At 35.4% G+C, this 21,230-nt stretch overlaps 2 protein-coding genes across 2 annotated transcripts in view; both read left to right on the top strand.

Moving 5' to 3' along the window:
- The first annotated feature begins 671 nt into the window (after positions 1-671).
- On the top strand, positions 672-2,508 carry LOC128251428 (uncharacterized). The gene is given in 2 exon segments (XM_052978272.2): positions 672-1,949; positions 1,951-2,508. Coding segments are annotated over 2 exon segments (1,785 nt in total). The 5' UTR covers positions 672-722.
- Positions 2,509-15,227: 12,719 nt separating this feature from the next.
- Positions 15,228-21,230, top strand: part of LOC106870313 (uncharacterized) — a 47,978-nt gene continuing 41,975 nt past the window's right edge. The window contains exons 1-2 of the mRNA XM_089352535.1: positions 15,228-15,544; positions 20,211-20,313. Coding sequence (XP_089208661.1) covers positions 20,230-20,313 — 84 coding nt within the window. The 5' untranslated portion in view covers positions 15,228-15,544; positions 20,211-20,229. The remainder of the gene's footprint in view (positions 15,545-20,210; positions 20,314-21,230) is intronic.

The raw sequence follows: 21,230 nt of genomic DNA, 5'->3' as shown, positions 1-21,230 counted from the left end.
GGATTAAGAATATCTTAATTGCAAAACAAATAGGAATTGGCCATAGGAAGGGTATCCAGCCACAGGAAACTACCTCAATAGATTTTGTCTACTCCTTGCCAGCATGGAAAAAATGAACATAACAGTGATGATGATGATGAGTCTCTTTCTTTTCATCTTTTGGGGTAGTTACAAGATCACTATTTCAGTAATTTCACTAACCTTTTAGTATTTAAATCAACCATATCCTGCTACCTGTTTAATTTTCATACCAACTAGATCTGGTCTCTCACACCTAACTCACAATATCATTCTAAAAATAAACAATGAAATCTCAAAGCTATGAGATAATGCATGATTAATTCAAAACAATATGAATAAATAAGCATTACATTTGACAGAGTAGTCTGTTTGCTAAAAGGTTAAATTACATGAATTCCAAAACACTTGTTGAAAGTTTTACTAAAATTTGATATCTTAATCTATTTTATGAATTCTTCTCATACATTAATGAAATATTGAGACTAAAGATGGCATCTGTCCTGAGATTTTGGAAGTTTACTTAGTGGATAAATGGAATGTACCAATAATGATGGCCTCTGTTTATAATCAGCTGAAGAAACCTTCAGATAATAATTTGTGTGACTCATTTACTGAAGATTTCATTTAAAATTAAGACTCATCATATTTAATCAAGCAATTTGATTTTGTCAGTGTTTTGTAGTTCCTATTGCGGTATAAACATGGAGAAGATATATCCTTGTCAAATTTGTGGCAAAATATTTCCCAGATATATTGAATCATCTGAAGAAAACTTCTCAGATATTAAAGAAGAAATAAAGCTATTTTGTGATAACTGTTGGGATTCAAATTCCCACAACAACAATTCACTGAAACACTCAGAAACTGCTAATGAAAATGAAATTAATCATAATGCATATTCTTGTAAAGTTCCTGATACCAAACCCTTAAATGGTAAACAATCTAACATAGATAATGTGTATAAATGTGAAGTTTGTAACAAATTCTTTGTTCAAAGTAGTCATTTAATTAAACATAAAGAGACACACTCAAAAGAAAGACCTTATGGTTGTGAAATTTGCGGTCAACATTTCACTCAAAAAAGTATCCTCTTTCAACATAAAAGGACACACACTGGAGAAAAACCATATCATTGTAAAATTTGTGGAAATAAATACTCTTCCAAAAACTATCTGAATGTCCATCAACGGATACACACTGGGGAGAAGCCATTTCACTGTGAAATTTGTGGTAGAAAATTCCCAACAAATAGTTCTTTATCCACTCATATTCGAATTCACACTGGGGAGAAACCTTACCGCTGTGAAATATGTGGGAAAGTATTTTCTAGAAGCACTATCTTAGCTCAACATAAAGTAATTCACACATTGGAAAGGCGATATCACTGTGAAATTTGTGGTAAAAATTTCTCTCGAAATAGTGATTTATATTATCACAAGCGGAAACATACAGGGGAAAAACCATTTAATTGTGAAATTTGTGGGAAACTGTTTGTTCAAAAAAAGGAGTTAACTTCCCACAAACGTACACACAATGGAGAAAGACCGTACAAATGTGGAATCTGTGGTAAAACATTCTCTCAGAGCAGCCATCTATCTGGTCATAAACTAGTTCATACTGGTGAAAAGCCTTTTACTTGTCAAATATGTGGTAGATCATTCTCACGAAATAGTCATTTATCTATACATAAGCAATTACACACAGGAGAAAAACCTCATCACTGTGAAATTTGTGGTAAATCATTTTCTATAAAGAGTTATTTGTCTTTTCATAAACAGATTCATACTGGAGCAAAACCATTCCGCTGTGAGACCTGTGTTAAAATTTTCGCACAAAATAATCATTTGTTAAGACATAAATGGGTACACTCAGAAAAGAAACCTTATGGTTGTGATACTTGTGGTAAAGCATTCCTGGTAACGAGTTCTTTTACATAACCACAAGAGGATTCATACCAGAGAAAAACTATACCATTGTGAGATTTGTGGTGAGGCCTTTACCCAGAGTAATATTTTAGTTAGTCATAGACGAACACACACAGGAGAGAAACCATATCACTGTGAAATCTGTGGTAAAATGTTTTCCCAGACCAGCATGTTATCTACACACAGACGAATACATACTGGAGAGAAACCTTACAGCTGTGATATTTCTGGTAGAACATTCTCTGTAAAAAGTACTTTATCTAGTCACAAGCGAATACATACTGGAGAGAGGCCATACCGTTGTAATATTTGTGGTAAGCAATCTGCCCAAAATAGTCATTTAACCAGTCATAAATGGACACATGCTGAAAAAAAGCCTTTTAGTTGTGATATTTGTGGCAAATCATTTTTACGGAATGGTGATTTACCTCGACATAGGCGCATTCATACAGGAGAGAAACCTTTCAGCTGTGAAATTTGTGGCAAATCATTCACCCTTAACAGCCATTTATCAAGCCATAAGAAAGTACATGTTAAAATTTGTTTTAGAGTGACAAAGTAGTGTTTCTTTTTATATCAAAGCCTTATTCTGCCAAGTACGATTGTTGAGGAATTTACTATTTGTATGTCATTTAATATCAAAGATCTTTCAAATATAGTGCCTTACTACAATTTCAATGATTATCAAACTGTAAAAGTTTGTGATTGTGTAGCCCTGGCCTACTCCAATTTAGCAGAGCTATGTCATAAAGGTAGTTGGTTGAACATCTTAATGTGACCTATAAATCTTATACTCCAGACATCCATGGTTTTGTTTTGTATAGAACTGTGCACATTCAGCATGTTGATCTTTGTGGTCAGTATTGAGTCTTCTAAAATCTGACAAGCATTTTAGCCATGGTCATCTCATATTGAGATATTGTTACCATCGGTAACGTCAACTACTACATGCTTTATTGTGAGGCCAGATGATGTAAATTATACCCATAAAAAATACAACGATCAATTTGGTCATTGAGTTTCTTGTTTTGTGATAAAATTTTCTAAATTTCTTATAAATTAAAATTTTGTGATAAAATTTTGTATTTTTTATAAATAAAAATTTTGTGATAAAATTTTCTCAATTTTTTTAATAAATAAATTCATAAAGCCCTCAACCAATGCATTTTACATTTAACTCGTGAATTATTTTTAAAAAATGTGTTCTTTAAAACATCTTTATTATCTTTAATGTTTCTTTAAAAATTTTTTACATTTGCTTTTTACATTAAATATCTTACCTAAATGTCTTCCATATTAAATCAGGTATAAAATGGTGATCTGGCAGAATCATTAAACAAATGCTTAGTAGCATTTTGTCTGTCTCTATGTTCTGAGTTCAAATTCCGCTGAGGTTGACTTTGCCTTTCATCTTTTTGGGGTTGATGTACTTGAATTTCCCACTCTCCTGAAGTTTTAAATATTAAACCAAGTACGAGATGAAAGAAATGCCTAAAAAATAAAAGGTGTGCCTTGTGTAAAGAGTACAATACTATTTGTAACAATATTTATCAATAGTCTTCAATACTATTGAAGACTATTTTCAAATGCTTAGAATGTTTGCTTGCTTTGCAATCACTAGATCCCAAATTCAATTCTTCTGTGTGGCATCATGGGCATGTGTCATTTATGAGGGGGTATCAAACGGTTCCCAGACTAGTTATGTATACTAAAAATAACTTATTTGCCTAAGTTTTAACATCATCTCCTTTGAAATAATCACCTTGCACAGCAAGAAACTGATCCCAGTATTCCTGCCATTTTTGGAATCTGGCTTGAAAGTCGTTTTCTATTAAGAATGTATTTTTGAGGATTTTTAACTGAACCATTAAGTACATTAACTATTTGTTTGTCATCGATCTCACTTTCATCAACAATTGAAAATACATTTTGATCAGCCAGATAGCTCTTGGAATTTTCAACCGTGTTTGCACTAACCATATCAACATATTTTCACATGTAGATTGAGATGGCAGTGACTTATTGATAGAATCAAAGAGACTTCTCAAACTTGGATTAGTGAGCAAAGGAATGTTGGCCTCAAGAAACGCTTTGGTCACCATTGCACCCCAAGATTTATCATTTTCAGTAGATTCAAACAATTTGATATTCGATTTTAAGTTTTTTAAAGATAGTTTTGATGTTTTTTGTTTATTCTGTGTGACTCAACGAAATGACTTTTATCACATTTGACATCAATGACACAGTCTGCAATATAACTGGTTATTGTGAGTCAATACAAATTCCTTTGAGAATTGTTTTGTAAATTCAATGACTTTTGGTTTTGGTATCTGAGTTAAGAATAAGAAAATCATAATAATCAAAATTACTTGAAACAGGAAAAAAAGCAGCTCAATAAGACAATGACAAAAGAACTCCACAATCAACTTCAGAAAGATCCATCAACGCAACAGTGAAAGAAAATGATTCAATTCAATTAACCTCAGATAAAAATTTACATAATAGTTGATAAATTTAAACAACATAAAAAAATATATATTGAAATATCATTGAGGAACAGCTAACATACTCTACATTTATGCATAGTGAAAAGAATAGCAAGGAAAAGTAGATACTTTTGATGATAAATTTAAAATTCCTAAATAATAGGTGCAAAGAATTAAAACTAAGTATATACACTTACAACTGGATGGTAATAAATAATTCTATTCTTAAAGAGACCTGTCTCATGAATCAGAAAAAGATGAAAATAGTCAATGTTAGAGGTTGGTACCGATCACCAATAACTAATATAGGTAAAAGTACCTTAAAGTTAAAGATTTGTCTTACAAGAAAACTATACATCACACCAGAGACTTGTTTGTGTTCAAATGACTTGACACGCATCGTGTCAAATAATTTTCAACATTGAAGGGTAGTACAAGTCATAAGGAGTGCTTGAAATAGCTCTGAAGTGATAGTCCAATACTACTGAATTCTAGCAGAAATATATATCAAACTTAGGTTTAATCTATACATAAAAATATATATCAATGAATTTATTTATTTATTCTTTTCAGTATCTAATGCTAAAAAAACCATTCTTTTTGGTGTCTTTTAACCTTAAAATGAATGGGGTTTTTTTATGAATTTTAACTTTTTGGCAAAAAATTTCCTTAGTAATAAGGTGTATTAGTCCTTTGGTATTCCATAAATAGTTAACTCATATTAACAAGTTAACATTGTTGTTTGCATGTTCAGTAATGTTATTGTAAAAATTTATAAATGTTGTAAGAGTGAAAAATTGTAATAATTAATACATGTTGATCATGATCACCCAAAGGAAGCACTTGAAATAATGAGTTGACATTATTATTGTTTGTTGTTGTTGTTGGCCCTCCGTCGCTTACGACGTCGAGGGTTCCAGTTGATCCGATCAACGGAACAGCCTGCTCGTGAAATTAACGTGCAAGTGGCTGAGCACTCCGCAGTCATGTGTGCTCTTAACGTAGTTCTCTGAGAGATTCAGTGTGACACAGAGTGTGACATGGCTGACACTTTGAATTACAGGCACAACAGAAACAGGAAGTAAGAGTGAGAGAAAGTTGTGGTGAAAGAGTACAGCAGGGTTCGCCACCATCCCCTGCTGGAGCCTCGTGGAGCTTTAGGTGTTTTCGCTCAATAAACACTCACAATGCCCGGTCTGGGAATTGAAACCGCAAGTCCGCTGCCCTAACCACTGGGCCATTGCGCCTCCACTATTATTGTTTACAAGGATATCAAAAGAATTATGCAAATTACAATATGTAGTAGATGTCAATAAATAAGAATAATGTTTTCTACTTCAGGCACAAAGCCCTAAATTTGGTGGGAGGGGGCTAGTCGATTACATTGTACCAGTACGCAACTGGTACTTAATTTATCAACCCTGAAAGGGTGAAAGGCAAAGTCGATATGAGAGGAATTTGAACTCAGAACATAAAGACAAAGTTCTAATTCCGCTGAGGTTGACGTTGCCTTTCATCCTTTCGGGGTCAATTAGAGAGGTTTCCCAACGCCCCCAACTTTGCAACCCAAGGTAGTGAATTGCTTTGGTTTTTTTTTTTTTTTTTTTTTTTTCAATTGTGTTTTTTGTTTTGTCCAATTTTCTAATATAATTTTGTAAAATGGTAAACACTGTGAAGGCAATAAAATCTATGTAGGAAACTAATTACCTGTTTTATTATTCACTTAAACTTATTTCTATGACCAAATATCTTTAATTGTGCATGCACTTATACCTGCAAAAATATGAATTTCAAATAAATTCATATGAATATTTTACACAATTCTTACATCAGAATAGCTTAATTGAAAATAACAATAAAATTTTAATCCATTATTGAGAATAAATTTAAAAAACCGTTAGACATATCCAAATTCGGTTGAAACACTATTTGGTTTGAAAAAATATGCTTAATGTTTACAACTTGACCAGGAAACGAAAATCAGGACAAAAATAGTTCAATAGGTGTAAAAAAAAATGTGTAGGAAATAAATATGAAAAGAAAAAAAATGTGCACAAAGCAATGGAAGGGTGGGGAGAAGACCTCAGAAAATTCACAAGAGGCAACGGTATACATTATGATTATAAAGAAATTTGTCGGTAAAATCTTTTCCAATGGGGTGAGGAGAGGACTTCGGAAAATTCACAAGATACGAGTTTTTTCCTCATAACTCGGAACCATGTGGTTGGTAAGCTACTTACCACACAGCTATTCCTGCGCCTATGCTAAAGGTGCACTTGTAAAAATTTAACATGTCTGTATATATATATGCATGTGTGTGTGTGTGTTTATATATGTGTGTGTGTGTATATATATATACACACACACACAGATAGAAGGGATGCAGAAATCAGGACAAAAATTCTATCAAAACTGGAAATGAACCAGGATTTGACATTGCAGAAACTGTCGGGAGAATGTAACAGGATATTAAAATTAAGGCATGACATGGAAGAAATTCCATGAAAAGAGTGTTTTCACATATGACCAGTGCAAAAAAAGTTGGAAGACAAATAAAGTGTTGCAGGTAAAACAGAAAAAAATCAGAATGTAGTCCTATGTATGGCATGTGGTGGGATGCATCTAAAAAAGATTGTCCGCATAAAAAAGCAAAGTGTTTTCGCTGCGGGGTTACAGGACATATAAATTCACACTGCAAAACTAGAATGAAAGGGAAAACGGAACAAACAAGAAAAGATAAAGAGTTTGTCAGCAGGAAAAGTTATGACTACAACAAACAGAAAATTCATGACTGTGAGAATTGAAAACACTACTGTTAGAATGCAATTAGACACAGGAATTGACATCACAATTATAAATGAGAAAACATGGGAACAAATGGGTAAACCAAAATTATGTACTTCGAACAAAACAGCATACGGTGTTACGGGAAGAAAATTATATTTCATGGGCGAACGTAGTTGTAATATAATGTTCAAAGGTTGAACCAAAAAAGTGAACGTTTATGTGCTGAAAAAATTCATGAATTTATTTGGGACCGAATGTATGGAGAAATTTAATTTATGGGAGACACCCATAAGCGTTTTGTGCAATTGCGTATGTGGAGCAGTTAAATGATTGAACAAGGTCGATGAACCGAAAAAAAAGTGTAATGTGGAACATCGTGAGTGAACTACCAGTAACTTTGGAAGAAATAAAAAGAAATGCAAGAAATGACAAATTTATTAATGAGACAAAAAGAAAACTGTAGTCGACAACAGGACATAAAGAAAGGTCTGATGCAAAGAACCACCAAGATGTGAACGTGTACCCTATATGTGATGGTGTACTAATGTACACTCAGAGGGTGGTCATACCACAGACATTACAGAAGAGAATGCTAAAAGAGTTCCATGTGGGACATCTAGGTATCTCTAGAATGAAAGCGCTGATGCGAAGTTTCGCATACTGGCCAAGCATGGACATGGAAGTTGAAAACCTGCAGAGGATGTGCACTGGTAGTGAAACTACCTACTACAAAATGTGAACCTTGGTTGGAAGTGAAAATACCATGGTCCCGATTGCATATCGATTTTGCAGACCTGGTAAATGGGTGTTATTACTTAATAGTAGCCGACAACTACACAAAATTGCTTGAGGTCGCTTGAGCTTCTTACACGAGCTGTTCGCAAGATTTGGTGTCTCGGATATAATTTCTCTGATAACAGAACAGTTTGTATCCTGTGAGTTTAAATGATTCTGCTTCGAGAGTTGCATTCCCTCGCGTTTGGGACAATGTGTTTATTATGGTAGTTTTGACTTTAAGAGTCCCTCCTAGCGTGAGGCATTTATGTATAATAATGCCCTTAATATAAATAAATATATTTATAGGGAATAATTAATAAATTTTTTCCTTATACGATCATGTAATCAGTATGCGTGCGGGCAGCGACCGGAAGTTGTGTACTAGTACCGAAAGATCACCCAGTGCTGAATTTCATTCTGAATAAACACGATTACCGAGATGCATTTCGAAAAGCCCACCTCTTACATAGATCTGAAAGTGTGAACAGTTTCTATATACTATGCTGGATACATGTGGTGTTCGTCTGGTATGTTTATTTTTGTTTATTCTTATGTCTTGACTATACTTGCACTGATGATTAAAAAAGTTGCATTTTGTGCACTAATTATGAAACATGATATGCAACTGAGTCTGACTTTAAAAGGCTCGCTTCAAGAGTTGCATTCCCTCGAGTTTGGTACAATGTGTTTATTATGGTAGTTTTGACTTTAAGAGTCCCTCCTAGGGTCCAGATGGAGTATATGTAATCGGAATCTCCTCCCCCCTTTTTTTATGGAATCCCACGTTCTACTGTATGGAGATTCCGATTTTGAAAAAAAAATTTTCAAAAATCTCAAATTCAAAATTTCGATTCCCCCCCCCCCCCCCACCATTTCCTCATTTTAAAATATTTTCCGGAATTTTTTTTTTTTCTTGTTTTTAGAAATGCGTAAAAAAATACGGAGATTATGATTCTGAAAAAAAATTGTTTGAAGGCAATCATTTGACTATGATTCCAACGGTAAAATGGTTACCTTTTGCGCACGTGTGCACAACCCTAAAAGAGAATCATTTGACCAGCGTCAAGGAATCTGTTAACCAGTGCAAAGGATCGTGTTCGTGAAATTGAAAATGTGTTTACCACTTGAAGAAGTATTGAAGCAGCTTGCTCCAGTAAGATTACTCGAATTTTAGAAAGGCAACGGCATTATAGCCACATGTAAAACGTGTGTTTGCACATACGATATGACTTTGAAGAAGTCGGCCAGATCGCTGGATGGATTTGTGTGGCGGTGCGGAAATTGCAAGAAAAATATTTCAATAAGCACAAAAACTTTTATGGAAAAGTCAAAGTTGTCCTTACAACAAATATTTCATATCGTCTTTCATTTCGTGTTCGAGGCGCCTGTAGTGACGCCTTAATAGCAGACATTCCGGAAAGCTTATCCACGCATGCACAAGGACTAGTTCGGGAAGGAACACAGGAAGAGTCTCATGCGCATGCGTAGTCATCGATATCCAAGTTTCGCGCCCTTATTCATTCTGTTTCTCGGCCGGCCGGCGAGGAGCCCAGACGTACAAGCAGTCTCTCTCCAACATTCCAACTCTGGAGCTAGACAAATAACCACCAACATCATTGACGGCGTCTCAGCAACCAAATGGGCGAAGTGCTGCCTATTTCCTCTGTAAATAAATATTGTTGTGTTGATAGTTCAGAATCTGCGTTCCGTTGTTTCTTCAAGAAGTTTAATGTACGGAAGCGGGTGTACACCTAATGGTGTACAACCACTTTCCTACACACCTATATCTACTGCGGCTTTATACACTGGAGTAGATAATAAAACTGCGATCCAGTGGTATGAGCTTTGTAGAGAAGTGTGTTCGGGGAAGATGCTTCGAGACAAAGCTCCGCTCGGTGGTCCAGGTCATGAGGTGGAAATAGATGAGAGCTTGCTCTTTAAAAGGAAGAGCCACGTAGGGAGAATAGGCCATCAAACGTGGGTTGTCGGGTGCTATGACACCACAGTGAAAAAAGGGTTCCTTCAACGTGTACCTGATAGAAGTGCAGCAACACTTGAAGCCATTATTATTGAAAATGTATTACTGGGTACTATAGTACATACAGACAAATCGGCCAGCTATAGGAATCTACAACAGCTGGGTTACATACACAAAACGGTTAACCACTCAACGAATTTCGTCGACCTTGTACGAATCCCATTGAGGCCTATTGGTCCCGAATTAAAAGACGGCTGAAGTATGTGACTGGATCATCGGGCGACATGAAATGGTCCCGCGTCGATGAGTCAATGTATCGAGAAATGTATAGATTTACTGCGAAGAAAAACTTTGAGAATTTCTATACATTTCTCGAACACATTGCGGAAGTTTATCCTGCCCTAAACTCCACCAGCACGGCTTCGGTCCAGATGGAGTATATGTAATCTGAACCTTTCCCCCACTCTTTTTTTTTTTTACGGAATCCCACGTTTTAGGCTATGGAGATTCCAATTCTGAAAAAAAATATTTTTAAATCTCAAATTTAAAATTTTAAACTCCCCTCCCCCCATTTCCTCATTTTAAAATATTTTCGGAATTTTTTTTTTTTGAAATGCGTAAAAAAATATGGAGATTATGATGGTAATCTTCAAGTTTAGGATGGTAAAAAAAAATTAAAATATTCAAGGGAAGTAACTGAACGCCTTACCAGTATTCTCCGTACTACTCTGTTTATAAATAAATCACACACGTGATTTGATTGACGTTAACTGTTTATATATAAATCACACAAGTGATTGGATATCATAGTTTCTTATGAGAAATCGAAAGTGCCTCATGGAAAACCGGCTGCACAACATCTTATTGTTGCTGAAAACGAAATCCTCAATCTCATCTTATCTATATGAATTTCTATGGCGGAATTCAATCCCAAAAGAAAAAAACATTTGTTTATTTTTTGGCTGCCATTTTTGAAATGTATAATGTTGAGTAGGTAAATTTCTAGAACTGCATGGTGACCCTCACTCGGCGAGGTCGTGTTCATTGAAAATAGATATATTTTAATGAAATTTTCTACTGTGCAATATATTTAAACATCTGGAGCATAACTGTAGAAAATTTCATTAATAAATATCTATTTTTAATGAACACGATCTCATTGAGATCAGCATGCAGTCCTAGAAATTCATCTATTGAATTTCATTATCATTTCCATCGACAAAGTTCTCTTCATGCACAATTGTTTCTTTTCTGTCTGTTGTTTTTGACTCCGTTCCGTCGGGTACTTCTGCAAACCATTTCGTTTCCGTTTTGGAAAAAGAAAAAAACATTTTAAACTTTTATAAGAAAAGATTCCGTCGCATGCTGTTTTAGAAAAAAAAAAAAAAAAAAGCACATGTGTGATTTATTTATAAACAGCCAAAAGAAAACGGATAATAATGGTAAGTCGTTCAGTTATTTCCCTTGAATATTTTTATTTACTTTTTTTTACCCCCTAAACTTGAAGATTACCTATATATAAATCGCTAGCCACTACACTTTTTTATTTTCTCTCCTTGTTTATTTCTGTGGAAGAGCGTAGGCTCGAAACATTAAAGACTTTTTCACTTCCTGAGTGTTGTACTAATACATCTGTTTGTTTTCTACACCACCTGTCTTCGTCTTTTTTTTTTGTGAATTCTCCCTATATATATATATATATATATATATATATATATATATATATATATATATATATATATATATATATATATATATATATATATATATATATATTTAGTAGAAAGTGGGTTATACATCTTTAGATTGTATACCTGACTTTCTACTATAAAATTAAAGAAATTGACGGAACGCTGAACTCCAGACTAAACAACTCAAACAACATTTATTTAGGTGATAAACATACAAATCTTTAGTTATACATCTTTAGAGGTGAGAATAACGAGCTGTCGAGTATAAGACCGAAAGATGTAGAGACAGCTTTAAACACACGTCCATGCTCAATCGCTGGCCAGCGTGAAAGAGAATGAATTGAGCGGGAAACGCTTGCTTTATTAATTCTACGCATGCGTAAGACTACGCATGCGCAGGCGTTACTACATATATATATATATATAGGGAAAATTATATATGTATGTATGTATATATAGACGATTGCGCTGGTATGGTCATGTGGCGAGAATGGACGAAGATAACTGTGTGAAAAAGTGCCACACCTAGCTGTTGAGGGAACCTGTGGAAGAGGCAGGCCCAGGAAGACCTGGGATGAGGTAGTGAAGCACGACCTCCGAACATTAGGCCTCACCGAGGCAATGACTTGTGACCGTGACCTTTGGAAATATACTGTGCGAGAGAAGACCCGGCAAGCCAAGTGAGACCTAAATCCAAGGCTTCTGCCAGGGGTGTAGCCAGCCCGCTTATGCGTACCTTTCCTTCATTGGACACTAAACTCCGCTTGCGAAGACCTGTTGAGGCAAGTGAAATCGAAATGGAACTAAATTCGACGACTGGCACCCATGCCAACATCTTCATTGAACACTAAACTCGGCTTGCGAAGACCTGTTGGGGCAAGCGAAAGCGAAATCGTGATGGCACCAGTACCAGTAAATCACTAAGAGCACTATCCAAGCGTGATCGTTGCCAGAGCAGTTGTCTGGCTCCTGTGCCAGTGACACGTAAATAGCACCATTTGAGCGTGATCGTTACCAACGTCGATTTCCTGGCACTTGTGCCGGTGGCACGTGAAAAGACATTCGAGCGAGATCGTGCCAGTACCGCTGGACTGGTTCCTGTGCAGGTGGCATGTAAAATACACCATTTCGAGCGTGGCCGTTGCCAGTACCTCCTGACTGGCCTTCGTGTCGGTGGCGCATAAAAGCACCCACTACACTCTCTGAGTGGTTGGCATTAGGAAGGGCATCCAGCTGTAGAAACTCTGCCAAATCAGATTGGAGCCTGCTGTAGCCATCTGGTTTCACCAGTCCTCAGTCAAATCGTCCAACCCATGCTAGCATGGAAAGCGGATGTTAAACGATGATGATGATGATATATATATATATATAGGCATAACTACAGAGTTGTACCCACCCCCGACTTTGGAAGGTCATAACTTTCAGAAAAATGAATATTTTTTAATGAAATTTTCTATGCATATATTATTTATTATGTAAATTCCGATGAAAGTGTTTTGGAATGGGGGTGGGGGCCAATTTTCGGAAATTCCAACAGAGTCCACTTAAATTCCTCTTAACTTCCAGGAAAATGAATATTTTTTCGTGAAATTTTCTACAAATATATCTTGATGTATGTACATTTCGAGCATGTAGGAATTTTGAAGGAAACAACTGCAGGTTAATTTTGAGAAGTGTTCCCCACTCGGTGGTGTTTCGGAGGAAGTCGTCCATAATTGTTTCATTTTTCTCTATTATGTGCGTATGTGCATCCGTAGATTTCTAATGAAGTAATATGCAGCCCTGTTCTCTTCTACTTCTCTACTAGAAACGTTGGATCTTTTTTAAAACGGGGGCCACATTTTTCATTAACGAAACACTTTGAAACTTGGAACACTGGTAGAATGTGTCATATAAAACATCTTTTTCTCTTAGTCTTCTTTAAAAAAAAAGAAATCCATAAATTATTCCATGTTAAAGTTGTCGTATTTCTGTAATTTCAACCAATCACTGACGTCCATTCAGCCGATATACATTAAGTGCCGACTATATAAACAAACGATTCTGAAACAATTAACCCTAACCCTAACCCTACGGTTAGGGTTAGGGTTAAAGCAAATTTAAAATGAAAAAAGCAAATAAAACGAAGAATCGTTTGTTTATGTAGTCGGCACTTAATGTATATCGGCTGAATGGACGTCAGTGATTGGTTGAAATTATCGAAATAAGACAATTTTTTACATGAAATAAATTCGAATCCAAAAATATTTTTCTGTTCTATAACACAAAATAGATAAGTATACGAAGTTTGAAAGTCTTTCGGTACCAAAAACACTACGTAAAACATTAATGAAAAATGTGGCCCCCGTTTTAAAAAAGATCCAATTTGTGTTTTCTAATAAGGTGGACGAGTGATTGATAGATAGATAGAAAGTAGATAGATATCAGTAAGTAAGTAAGCCAAAGTATCAACTCAAACCAGCAGGCAGTCAGACAGACGGATTTAGGTGTCAAATTTGTTCCAATAACTTTCGAGTGATAGATAGATAGAGAGAGAGACAGACAGACAGACAGATAGCTCGCTCCGGCCAGTCATGGTATTAGCTGTCAGTAGCCAAAGAATCGACTCAAACCAGCAACAGGCATGCAGGCAGACAGACAGATACTTCACTAGCAGTGAGCACTTTCACTTCTGACAGCTAATAGCGTGACAGTGCCGAATCCGGCCCGGCATCGAAGCCTCAACATCACGACAAGTGACTTAGCTCTGCATTAACCTTAACCTCTCACATACAGACCTACAATCTAACTGTGTACCTCAACAGAACTGGGGTACTACTCAAGCAGAGCGGACCCGAACGCGCTGTCGCGCGTCCGCGCTAGCTAGTCGTGAGTGGTCGATCCTACGAAAAGTGCGCGCGCGCAAATGAATACATGTGTGCGCGTGCGCGCGTATGCAAATTAGTAAATAATTTCTTTTAAACAAAATAATTTTTTAAAAATTACTTTTAGAAAAGAAAAAAGTAATTTTTAAAAAATTATTTACTTTGTTTAAAAGAAATTATTTACTAATTTGCATACGCGCGCACGCGCACACATGTATTCATTTGCGCGCGCACGCACTTTTCGTAGGATCGACCACTCACGACTAGCTAGCGCGGACGCGCGACAGCGCGTTCGGGTCCGCTCTGCTTGAGTAGTACCCAGAACTGGTATTTCCTTATCCGTGTTACTGACTCTTATCTATACTCTGTAACTCTTACATACACATATACTATTTTGTTTTACATGACGGCCTGTTTACATTATGTCGCATTCACACTCACACACAGACATACAATTTAATGCTCCAATAAATCTTACTGTTATACATCTCTATCGGTTGAGTCATCTTCTATCTTTTATCTTACTGGCACTCCTTCGCATTTCTATGTGAATTCTCTATGTTATAATATATATTATCATATTTTGTGTCGACCGTGTGACGCGTTAAAAAGAAACCTGTTTTCCATTCGTCACCATTTCTCCTTTGGTTCGCACGGTCGTTTCTACATATATATATATATATATATATATATACATTGATTACTATGAGCACACATAAAGACACAACGTGTAGACATACGTGTTTGACATTCCTTGCACTAATTGGTTTCGAGGTTTTCCATTCGTTCACCTCACCAAATAACAATAGATTGTGTGCTAAGTTTACATTACACACAGATATATATTTACGCTTGATGGCACACACACACAAACACGAGGAGATAATGCCCACTCCTTCATATAGTATAAAATAAACATCGCAGTTATTGTCACACAAATACGTTGAAGTAGTTGTTTCAAGTAACTGAACTTGCAAGACCTCAGACTGGAATCAAACCCTAATTATTAACTCTGGTAAATATTACTGTGATATTTATTTTAATTAGCAGTTTTCTAATATTTTTATATAAAATATTCATCAAACATAAATATACTTTGCTATTGAAATTGGTTTAATTATTAGTATTTTATAGAATGGAAAGCGTTAAAATATTTTACAGTGTTACTTCACAAGTAAAACGTTTCATTTATATTTACAAAATATAATATAAAACATAGTTTGGTTATAACTATGTAAAAACTCTTTAATGGAAACTAAAGGGATGAAAATATTCATCTGATAATAAATTATTGTAGGTAGTTTACAGTGGATTTCTATTTCTAAAGTGAAATTTAAAGTTTGTAAATCTATTTAATGTCTGTAAAATTAATCGGTTGTTTTTTCTCATTTTCATTATTTTATACACTTAAAGCGGGTGAGAAGGGTCCTGCCTTGGAAACAACTTTTTTTTCTCAGGGTCTCTGAATGATGGGTGAGTGGAAGATGTCCTCAACACAGAATACCTAACATGAATGCATACAACAGAGAAATCCTCTACTAAAGGGGGCTCCAAGGCCCAAGTGGTAGTGTTAGAATAGGGGTTGGATTAAGTTTACTACACGGGTAATCCACAGCGGGATTTGAACTCAGAACACCAAAGAAAAAGAGATTAAATGCTGCAAGGCATCTTGTCCAATGTCTAAATAATCCATAAGTTCACTCCTTAGATTATTATTCTATTTATCAACCCCCTGAAAGATAAAAAAAAGTAATGTTGGCCAAACCCGGATATAAATTCAGATCGTACAGAGAGAATAAATGCCACAAGTTATTGTGTCCGATATTGCAATGACTCAACTAATTTTTCCTATTTTCAATCAACGAAATTTTAAAACTGATTTTTATTTCAATATTAAACTTTGAATATAAATGTAAATGTTCTGGAAATTTAATTTGTAAATATATCTTGAAGCGAACAAGAACTGTTTAAATATCAAACAATTTGGTGACAAGATATATATTTTTCTCTCACCACACCTTTCTCCTACATCAACATTTTCATGTGGAATGCGCTAAATATATTTTCTCTCTATCTCGGATATTATTTATCAGATGGATGGCTTCTGAAAATTATTGCACATTATCTGGAATTATAACAAACTTTATTACAAACCAACGATGTTGTCTCTTAATAGATCTGTGAACTAAACATATTAGATAATGAATACATATGGGAGGGCCATGGCTACAAAGTCTTTAGCAATTGAGATATTAGAGAAAATGATAATTTTAATGATGTAATATTTCAACTTTAATAAGTTATAGTATGACATTATATTGCTTAAACATCTTATTAAATTTTAAAAAATTATATATTTAATATATTTTTATAGACTACATATAAATACAGTATTTCAAACAATAACCTATGTTATAATTTGTTAATTAAAGAAATGTTTCTGTGGAATTCTCAGCCGGATTAAGGAACAGAGATTGTTATTTAAAAGTGAAACCTTATCAATGAGAAGGAAGTGAATAGCAACCGAAGAGTGGATGTGTTGTTTATGGATAAAAATAGGTTAACAGACTAAATAGTAATGGTGGTGGTGGTGGTGGTGGAGATATTTCAAGTTATGTATATGATGTGTGGATCACTAATTTGTAAATCAATTTTCCTGATATGAAATATGAACTTTGTTTTATGCATATACTTTGCTGTAATCTCGACAATTGACCTTTGCCTTCAGCAAAACAATTAAATATTTTAAATCAATGTTTATAGTTGTTTATTATTCAACATTAATTTGATTTGCGTGGTAAATCAACCATATGGTTCCGGGTTTAGTCCCACTGCGTGGCACCATGGGCAAGTGTCTTCTACTATAGCCTCGGGCCATCCAAAGCCTTGTGAGTGGATTTGGTAGATGGAAACTGAAAGAAGCCCGTTGTATATATATATATATATATAAATGTTTGTGTGTCAATGTTTGTCCCCCTCCACCATCGCTTGACAACCGATACTGGTGTGTTTAAATCCCCGTAACATTAGCGGTTCGGCAAAAAGAGACCAATAGAATAAGTACTAGGCTTGCAAAGAATAAGTTCTGGGGTCGATTTACTCGACTAAAGTCGGTGCTCCAGCATGGCCGCAGTCAAATGACTGAAACAAGTAAAAGAGTAACTCTTAGATATACCTGTGTGTATATTGTAAGTAATTGTTTAATTGATATTACCTGGCCAAGGTATGACCTACTTATGTTTCTCTGACGATGCTTTCTCAAGTAATAAAGTATTTTCAATGGAAAACAAACAGTAATACAAGTGAAAGATCAATATTATTGATATTTCAATATCTATTTATCCTACGTTAAATAGTTTGTGTTAAATGTAAGAGAGGAACGAATTAGCAAAGCAATTTTACAAAAACTTGTTTGCAGTATCTGCCCTGGTGGTGTGAGTTCAATATCCAGTAAGGTCAATTTTGCCTCCCTTTTATTCTATGGCCGATAAAGAACCAGTCAAGTACTGAAATAGATTTGCCATCACTTTTGTGTTGCTTATTTTGTTCTCCTTCCTCCTGCTCTACCACTTCTCTGTTTCTATATTGAAGACATTGGCAGTGGTTACATATGTCGAGAGAATGGCTCCTCTAGATTTAAAAATGCCTTAAACACATATGTCACGCTGCTAGGTTTACAACAGTGAAACACTTGAATCTTCCAGTTTGTCTATATCCAACCTAATACATGTGGATTGTTTCTTGTGGGTCCTTATCAGTTTGAGTCTCATGGTCATCTGGACAAAACCACTATCATTGTTGACATCACCACAGGCAATGCCCTACTCCTGAAACTGTTGATGGTGGACTTGAACTAGCAGTATACAGAATTATTTGGGGGACATAACTTTCGCAAGCCAGGAGGAGGTCAAAACTGACATTTCAGAGTTCTTTGCTTTGAAACCAAAAGAGTTTTACATTGATGGGATTAAAAAAGCTTGTAAATAGATGGAAGGAAGTCATGGATAATCAGGGAAAGTACATTGATGATTAAATTTCAATTAAATATAACATTTGATCACTTCTTTTCTTTATTCAAAATTTGGACAGAACTTATGGGATGACCTGACATGTGTATATGTATGCATATGCATATATATATTGAGTTGGCAACTAAGTCCTTGCGTTTCTTTTTAAATTCTGGAATTTATTGCGTTTTTAAATTTGGAATCTATTTTTTTCGAGAATTCTATTTTTGAATCATTTTGGAATCTTTTTTTTTTTTTCCTAGTTAGTTAATTTTTGTTTATTTTCAGATCATTAAAATGGAATGTCAAGTTAAGAAAAATGAGCATTTTCGACACCTCCTTTTTGTTTTTAATTAAGGTTCTAAGGCCACAAAAGCTGCTCGTGACATTTGTGCTCTGTATGGGGAGGGTGCCATAGCTGAAAGAACCGCTCATGATTGGTATGCCAAGTTCAAAAATGGAAATTTTAACCTCAAAGGCGCACCTCATTCTGGCCGTCCAGTTGAGTTCATTGAAGAGCAATTAAACCAACTTTTGCACGAAAATTCTCGTCAGACGACAAGGAAACTGGCAGAGAAAATGGAATGCTCGCACACTACTATAGAGAAGCATCTTCACTCGATGGGAATGGTTCAGAAGTATGGAGCATGGGTTCCGCATGCTTTAAGTGACAACAACAAAAATCCACACTCCACAATCTTTGCTGGTTTGCTTGCTCGTCACCGCTCAACTCATGGACACAAGCAACGATTTCTTTACCAAATCTTTACTGGCAATGAAAAATGGTGCCTGTACATCAATATGAAGCAGTATAAGGAATGGCTTAGCCCTGGTAAACAAGCAACATCGTGTGTGAAACATGATCTTCATCTGCGTAAAATGATGTTGTGCATATGGTGGGACTGGGAAGGGATTATCCATTACGAATTGCTTGAACAGAACCAAATAGTCAACACAGAACTCTATGTTCAATGGATGGAACGACTCAACATGACTATTCAAGAGAAAAGACCTAATTGTCAGTATGGAGTTCTTCTGCGGCACAACAATGCCCGCCCTTATATCGCCAATATGACCAAGGAAGCCATTCAAACGCATGGCTGGGAAGTGCATACCTCAAAATGTACTCTCTGAGGAATGGTCCATTGCTCAAGATGAACAGTGTCTCCACCTAACAAAGATTTGATCCACAGATCTATAGCTCCAGACATACATTGTCTCCATCTTGCTGAGATACGATCCATAAATCCAAGTTCAAGATATACAGTGTCTCCACCTAACAAAGATTTGATCCACAGATCTATAGCTCCAGACATACATTGTCTCCATCTTGCTAAGATATGATCCATAAATCCAAGTTCAAGATATACAGTGTCTCCACCTGGTTGATGGACGGACTATACATTATTCCATTATTCAGGATTTAATTGTAACCAATCAGACTGTAATAAGCAGAATAATGTAGCTGACCAAGAAACACAACATAATGACTGTTGTTAGGTTTGTTAGTGTCAAGAAGAACATTCAGATATGAATAATAATTTAGAGAAACTGGATTTTCCAATATTTGTAATATTTTATGTGATATGTTAAAACCAACAACTTCTCTGTATTGTTGTTCACCTCATTTTATAAATTTTTTGTAAGACTATCTTTGTTTCTTTCTTTTGCTAGTAAATTCCATTTAAAAGAAATGGCAGATCATGATATTTTGAGCAAAATTATATCTGATGACGAATACCATATTAAAAAATTTGTTGAAAACAATCAAAATGAAGTAAGTTGTTCTGTTTATTGCCTATTCAAAATTGATTATTTGTTCATTTTATACACAATATTAAATGTTCCTAACCACAGGTATTTGTCCATATTTCATTTCTTTCTTCCCCACTTTCCTCTGATCCTCATCGTTGTCACATTTTATAAATATTTAACCAAATTTTGAAGCATGTCAATTGATGGAATGTGAGTGAGAAAGAAGCCTATCATCACACACTGCAATGGAGTTTTCTGGCAGGAAATATTCAGACCAAGAGATGAAGGACAGATAGAGTAAATAAATGGATGGTGACTTTGTCAAGAAGTTCTCTAGCTACAAACAGTTGAAGGTTTTACGGACGTCAAAAGTTCCACCATTTCTTTGTTTTGTCTAACATATAGAAATACGAGTGTGTCACATAGGAATCAAGTCCCCATCTCATCTAGCTTTATAGAACTGTACTGGCGCTCAATGAATAAATGAAGCTACCCAAAAGGATGAAGATGATGTTTGTCCATAAATTTTTGTTTCATAATTTAAATACTGGAAGTGAGAATGACAGGCTGGTTGTCAGCAGATGAGACATAGTCTACAAAAATATAGAGCAGGGCTTCTCTTAGAGGGTAGTACCACTGCTGGGTGGGGGATGTTGAAAACATTTATATAGACTGGAGACAAAAGGAACAGTGGGGTACGTATATTTGAAACATGAAGAATGTGTAACTGAGTTTGGTTGAAGCCTTGTGCTAAAGGTTAGATCAGAAACTAAAGTGAAGGGGTGATGTGTCAAATGTTCGCTTATTGTGGTAAGTATTCACCCATGTCAAGGCTAGGACCCAGAACTAAATTACTCTCACCTAATATTATGTGTATGTATATTTAAAACAAGGGGCACTGAATCATAACAAGGGAATGGGTCTTTGAAAAATTGTAAG

The sequence above is a fragment of the Octopus bimaculoides genome, chromosome 5, assembly GCF_046866305.1.
Source record: "Octopus bimaculoides isolate indiv1 chromosome 5, ASM4686630v1, whole genome shotgun sequence".
NCBI lineage: Eukaryota > Metazoa > Mollusca > Cephalopoda > Octopoda > Octopodidae > Octopus > Octopus bimaculoides.
Note: the sequence above shows the minus strand (reverse complement) of the source record. Positions and strands in the feature narration are given on the sequence as shown.